General features: G+C 27.5%; 1 protein-coding gene across 1 annotated transcript in view; it reads right to left on the bottom strand.

Annotated features, from left to right (window-relative positions):
* LOC111632837 (DNA mismatch repair protein Msh2-like) overlaps positions 1 to 7,789 on the bottom strand; it is a 50,579-nt gene that overhangs the window by 32,666 nt on the left and 10,124 nt on the right. The window contains exon 4 of the mRNA XM_023377366.1: positions 1,741 to 1,828. Within this exon, the coding sequence (XP_023233134.1) occupies positions 1,741 to 1,828 (88 nt within the window). The remainder of the gene's footprint in view (positions 1 to 1,740; positions 1,829 to 7,789) is intronic.

Below are 7,789 nucleotides of genomic sequence, written 5' to 3'. Positions count from 1 at the left end.
GGTTAATAGCGATATACTAATATACTAATTACATGGGATATAATAATATACTACACTAATAATGGATTTTTTCATACTTTTCGGTTATCCGACTTTTCAATTATCCGACCAACCCCAGTCCCCAATTAGGGCGGATAATCGAGGTTCTACTGTAGCATTATTCGGAGACTATTAATATACGTGACATTATGTTATAGTCTATTCTAAACGGAATGATCTACATATATGCTTTGAATTAAAGATTTGGAAAAAACTATAATTTAACTATTATTGTAAACTGGCAGTTAAACTAATTCAATTAAATTTCGTTTTCATTCCGTACTTACATACAGGTAGGCCTCCTACAACGCGGTAGATACGTCCTTAAAAATACCGCGTTGTGGGAAATCACGTTATAGGAGACACCAACTTAATACAAAAACTGGGATTCGGTTCTAAAAAGAAAAAAACTTGGCGTTTGAATGGCGTTTTTTGAATTTTTCAAACCAGCCATTGCTAGCCACGAATTTAACACTGGTTTCATCAGCTGACGACTGTCCCATTTGTTTTAAATAATCAAATAATTTTAAGGTTTTAAGTGCAGTTTTATTTAAAGGCAACCGTTTCTTGTTCATATCTTCTACCCATAATATTAGCGCTTATTCCATTTTTACCATTATAGGTGCTCTCGGACGAGCAACATTTTTCGCAAGAATAGATGATCCGGATGCGACCAAATTTTTGATCTTTTATCCTGACCGAATCGTCGACTCATTTAAATTAAAATGCCTACCGATATCAGCTATCCGCTCTTGATATTTAATTCGATCCAAAATTTCTATCTTTTTTGAAGATTTATAAATTTCCTTTTTAACGATGGTCCTTTCTCTTCATTCGGCATTGTTATGGCTAAAATTTTATCAATCAGTTTTGTGGACAGTAAAAATCGCAAAAAATAACTTCCTTTCACTATGTTGTTAAAAATATACATCCAATAGAAGTTTATACTGTATTTTGGACCATTTTTGTGGTCCCCACTTATTGAAAGAGTATAAATGATCGAAAATTTAGTGATATATTTGAGTGTTTACGGTAACTGATGCACATCTGTCTAGAAACCGGTCTTTCCCTGAAACTTTCAAGGGAATAACATGCCAACGTCCACAAACAGCTGTTTTCAAAGACTTTTAGCTCAGTATGTTGAACTGTGGCTTGTATCACGTGATATGTTGCGATTTTTCTGTTATGTGAAGATAATTTGTTTCTAAATACTGTAAACTGCATTGTAAAAGTACCATGTTGTAAGAAAATTTCCACATTTTTCCAACCGTGTTGGAGTGAAAACACGTTGTAAAGGTACCGCGTTGTAGGAGGCCTACCTGTATATACATATTTAATATCATTGTAAAAAATTTATATAATACAGTAACAGATATTAACAAAACTTAATATCTTTTTATGTTTAGAATATAGCACTTCATCCAAAATCAATTTTAAAATTATCTTTAAATTTATATTAAGAAATTAATGTTGATCTTCTAATATTGTAAATAAGCCTATTTATTCTATTTTAATACTATAAATTAATTCTTAAAGATGAACAAATTATGTATGAAAACATTTGAATTAAAATAAAAACTGAGTTTGTTAAACTAGGATCTTCATAAAATGGCTTAAAAGTAAAAACATATTTTCATTTTTGGCATATTTTCTTAAATACATCTACTTAATATTTCTCATATAAAAATACTATTAATTTACCATTTCCAATATATTTCACCATTGATTGAGTTTTAAATATTTCTTTTGAAATAAATAATGCATCTTCTCCATATAAAGAATAATAATCCTGCAAAATGAATGGAAAAACTATAAATAACATACTAATTATGATAAATTTACTTTTATTGTAATAAAATTTATATAATGCATTTAATATATACCATTTTTTAAAATAATTTATAAATAGTTATAATAAATCTGCCAAGTATATAAAAATTAATTTTTAAATAATTCTTCTGTTCTTAGCTATTTGTAATAGTTTAAATTGAGCATGATATTAACATAAAAACTAATCATTAGTTTGCTATTTCTATTGAAATAGCTGATTATTTGAATGAAAATATAATGAAATTCAAAGTTTAGTGATCTATAGCTCATGCTTTTATTTCACTATTAATTGCTTTCCCACTGGACATGATTGTAATTCTTTTAAAAATTTATAGAGTAAAAATTCAGTCAATTAGGATCTTTCATAGTTGCCTGTAATGTAGTAATTGATTAATCATAATATGCAGGCTGCTTTTTTATCAAGCTTTGATAGTCCATAAAACAAAGACAAGTGTAAATAACAAAATGAATTTATTACCAAAAGTTGGGTACAAACATGGTTACTTTTTGACATAATCACCGTGAAGATTGAGGAATTTGTCATATCTGTGGATGAGCTTTTCCATCCCTTTACCATAGAATGTTGCTACCAATAACTTGAGATTGACCCTAACTTTTTTGAAGATTGTCATTAGTCTCGAACCTCTGCCCTCCTAGCCACTTTTCCAGTTTAGGAAATAGATGGAAGTCGATTAGCACTAAATTGGAGCTATACACTGGGTATTTAAAGGTGGTGAAGACTTCCATCTTTTTCCTGAACTGTAAATGTGGCTAGCAGGACAGAGGTTTGAGACTTATGAACTAATGATGATCTTCAAAACAATGTTGTTAAGGCCATGTCAATTCACTGGCAGCAAAATTCTATGACGAGGAGATGAAAAGCTCGTCCACAGATATGACAAATTCCTCAATCTTTACGGTGATTATGTCAAAAAGTAACCATGTTTGTACCCAACTTTTGGTAATAAATTCATTTTGTTATTTACACTTGTCTTTGTTTTATAGACCATAGGAGCTTGAAAAAAAAAAACAGTCCTTGTACTTTAAAATCAAAAGATATCCATACATGTTTACAATAAAAACAATCATATTCACATTCAAATCTGTATGATGATTATTTGAATAAGTTGTAAAATTTCATGAATAATATGAAAGTAAATCTGTTTTATAAGTGAATATAGATGAGTAGAAAAGAAAATTAGACAGAAAACAAACTGCTACATAATATTTTTATACAAAACAGGAATCTTTTTAATTATAACACTACTGCACCTGATTTACTCTATGATTATTCTTTCAAGCAATTTGCAGAATATATAATTATAAAGTCAACACACCTTACTACTGAGAAAGCACATTTATTAAGCTAAACAAACGTTTTCAACCCATTTCATGGGCCATCATCAGGTTAAAGACGTTCGAATGAATGGCTTTTCGAACACGTTCAAATTTAAATTATGTTAGAACATACGTTAAAATAAGATTACGTAAACAAGCATAACGAAATTAATACAATAAACAAGAAACAAAATAAAATACAAAATATGGTAATTCTCCTTAATACAATATGTAATTAAGGAGAATTACCGTGTTTTGTATTTTATTTTGTTTCTTGTTTATTGTATTAATTTCGTTATGCTTGTTTACGTAATCTTATTTTAACGTATGTTCTAACATAATTTAAATTTGAACGTGTTCGAAAAGCCATTCATTCGAACGTCTTTAACCTGATGATGGCCCATGAAATGGGTTGAAAACGTTTGTTTAGCTTAATAAATGTGCTTTCTCAGTAGTAAGGTGTGTTGACTTTATAATGNAAAAAAAAATATATAGAAGAATAAAAATCAACTTTAAGTCATTTTATTTGACTTTACACCTGTCCGCCACAAATATTGAAGTCGTAATATTACTAGAAAATTGTTAAAAGCACATAAAATCATATTAAAATACATACATTTACAGTAAATATTAATATAATCATCATAAATCGTAGAGAACGAAATATGAAAACATCTATAACTCTGTGTTGTCGTCTTATTTGGTGGTCTTATATATGGAAAATGCTCAATATTAGCATTTTCCACAGTAGTTTTAATATCTACTGTTTGATGTCATTGTTAGCGCCACTCGATATTGGTAAATTTAACATAAATTAGTTTATTTTTTACTATTGCAAAATAATTTTAATAACTGTATTTGTTATCTAACCTTACAAAATCATCTTATTTTATAATGTCTTAGAGCAAACCACATTCACAAATAAAGAGTCCGTGATGTACTATAAACATCGCCAAATTGTAAACATGTATATTTACAAGTATGTACTGTACGTACATACTGTACAGTACATGTATTCGTAAATTTAGATTACTTTTTTCCTATACTATATTAAAAACTAAAATTTATTTGTTTGTAAGCTTAAAATAGATTCTTATTAACCATATACAGTATATTATATGTGTGTAATATAATNAAATCATATTAAAATACATACATTTACAGTAAATGTTAATATAATCATCATAAATCGTAGAGAACGAAATATGAAAACATCTGTGACTCTGTGTTGTCGTCTTATTTGGTGGTCTTATATGTGGAAAATGCCCAATATTAGCATTTTTCACAGTAGTTTTAATATCTACTGTTTGGTGTCATTGTTAGCGCCACTCAATATTGGTAAATTTAACATAAATTAGTTTATTTTTTACTATTGCAAAATAATTTTAATAACTGTATTTGGTATCTAACCTTACAAAATCATCTTATTTTATAATGTCTTAGAGCAAACCATATTCACAAATAAAGAGTCCGCGATGTACTGTAAACATCGCCAAATTGTAAACATGTATATTTACAAGTACATACATACTGTACATGTATTCGTAAATTTAGATTACTTTTTTTCCTATACTATATTAAAAACTAAAATTTATTTGTTTGTAAGCTTAAAATAGATTCTTATTAACCATATACAGTATATTATATGTGTGTTATATAATATTTTTAATATTTTTCATAAAAAGAAAAATAATCTTTGATTTTTTAAAACAATACTTAAACTTTTTACTACACAGTTTTAAATAATGTTTAAACATAGCTGCTACTATGTTTACCTTTAAAATATACTTTAACAACTTACTTTTAGTAGTCTTTGCTCCAAGTAGATTACTCTTGACTTTTTAGTTTTATGTTACAATAAATAACAATTTTGAATTGTCAACTACTAGAAAATAAGCTTAAACTTAATATTTAACAAAAAAATATTTTATCATATAATAAAATGCATGCAGTCTACAGCAACTGTCACATGTGCTGTAGCACTTTGAAAATGGTAACTTTCTGTAGCAGTGTCTTTACATTTGAATTATACATGTAGCAACACAAGCATGTTGGTAGGATTGAGTTCATTGGGACAATTCAATAAACTTATTCCTATCACATGACATCCTGAACATGTTTGTATTGCTACATATAAAATTCAAGAGTTGAGACTAAGGACTCAATGTGGTAAATTTGAAGTAGTTCTACTGTGATAAGTTGAAATGTGCTTTCTATAAAGAAATAATGCAGTAACACATTTTATCCAAAATTTAAGTATGACATGTAACAATAAATAAAAATAAGAACTGATTATATAATTTCATTTGAAACATTCCCTGATTCTCCATACCAATTTTCATTTCCTTGAATTTCCAAAGTATGCATATTGTTAAGAATGATTTAGAAGAAAGATATGAATTCATTTTCTTTGAAATATATTGCTGTGAACCATAAAGTACATAGTACATATGTTGACAAATGTTAAACTTTTTTTTGAATAAAGACTGAACTTCTCTTATATAAAAATATATTATAACTAAATATTTATCAAGAAACTAAGCTCCTTGTTTTATACCTGGAGTATACAATGGCCCACAATTTTGAGATTTATGTTTTCCACATGCTGGTATATACAGTATTACCATTAAATTAATATCATTGACAATATTATTTCTGATTGATTATAATTATTATTCAAAATTTTTTCTTGAACTGATTCTTATTAATTTTCTTACTACTTTCAAATATTTAATAACACAGATTAATTAATAATTATGTAAAATAATAGAAATAATATTTTTCAAGTATTTGATGTTAGAAGAAAATTTAATGAATCATTCTATCATTACTTCTATATTGCTTATAATTAGAATGAATATTAATAGAACAATTCAATAAAAAATATCTATTAATAAATAAATGCTTAAATACAATTAACTATATGGAAAGTTATGTAGAAATAGAATTTGTTTTAAATTGTAATCTGAAATCATTACCTTTTGCTGATTATTATCCACTGTCAATTTAATTGCCAAGACTCCTTTTGCTTGTATATCTTCAGATATCTCATCGTTGGAAAATAAAATGTCTTCAATTTGTGTTAAATTACCTGGTGATGCCTATTTGATTTAAATATATCTTAAATAATTTAAATTTAGTAGTATTAATTTAAACATTTTAAAATAATTTTTGTACCTTGCAAATTATCTGCCAATCATTTCCTTTTCCAGATGCTAAATTTTTATAAATTTCTATTCTATATTGCTTTATAGATAATAAATCTCTTAACTGAACTTCAAATTTTGATTTACTCAACCATAAATAAGGAGTTTTCTCTAAATTAGAAAAAAATTATTATTATTTTATAAAATTTTATCAAGCAGTCAATAATAAATAATATATCAATTTATTTTCTAAGCTGTATTAAATATAAGGTGTCTCAGAAGAATAGGTCAATATTCTGGGATGTGAAAGAATAGGCTATTTTAAGCAAAAATGTTAATGTAAGAATATGCTCTACTCCAAATGGTTTCTGAGATAGAGGCATTTGAATATTTAATTTTTCACATGACAAATTTCCAATAGTTTATAATAAATTTTCAAAAATATCACTGTCAACTTCAATGCATTTTTCTATTCTCATGAGAACATGGTAATATACATTGCTTGTCTTAGTGTAAACAAAATTACCTTCTTGATAACTGGATTAATGACTAAGAACATCAAACAAAACCTTTACCATCCAATAAATAATTTTAATGTAAAATTTGACAAACATTTTCAATCTTACACAAGATCTGCACCAGATCAATAACATTCTAAATAGGAATGCATAGAACCTACTTAACTGCACCACACCAGGATGAATATATAAAAAGGGAGCGACTCACAATAACCAATTAACCAGAGTGCTAAAGATCAATATTTGTGAACGTTTTCAACCCTTCTGGGCACTTCATCAGGCTTCTTTTTTTTATTCCAAACAAGCTTGAAGGTTAACTCCAAAGATTCAAAGGTTAATGACCAGCTTGTTTGGAATAAAAAAAGAAGCCTGATGAAGAGCCCAGAAGGGGCTTTGAAAACATTCACAAATATCGATCTAATGAACTTCGGTTAATTGGTTATTGTGAATCACTTCCTTTTTATACACAGAACCTATTTCAAATTTTTAAATAATTGGAACATATTTAACAATGCTTTTATGAAAAACCAGGCAATACAAACATGATTTAGTTAATATTAATTTTGTAATATTTTTATATCATGTATTTATATCTATTTTAATTTTATACATCTTAAAAATGCCACCAAATCTTTATGTGTATGTTACCGCTAAAGCTCGAAATCCGTTAATTTGTACATTACCTAGCTAATCTGCAGATTAACTAGGGTGATCCGTTAAAGCTGCGAAAATTGTTCAATTTCTCAAATTACCTAGGTAATTTGCAGAGTATCTAGGTAATCTGCACATTAACGGCTTCCGTATCGTTAAAGTTCAAAAGTTTGTTTCTTTCACTTCCTTTCCCCACTCCTTCTTTTTACGTAGATAAATTTAAATCCTAGAATGCAAGCAAGCACCGAATTGGTGAGTAAAATCAAG

Source organism: Centruroides sculpturatus, unplaced genomic scaffold (genome assembly GCF_000671375.1).
Source record: "Centruroides sculpturatus isolate CEXI.00-Female unplaced genomic scaffold, Cexi_2.0 scaffold41, whole genome shotgun sequence".
NCBI classification, from domain to species: Eukaryota; Metazoa; Arthropoda; class Arachnida; order Scorpiones; family Buthidae; genus Centruroides; species Centruroides sculpturatus.
This window is presented reverse-complemented; position numbering and strand designations above follow the sequence as displayed.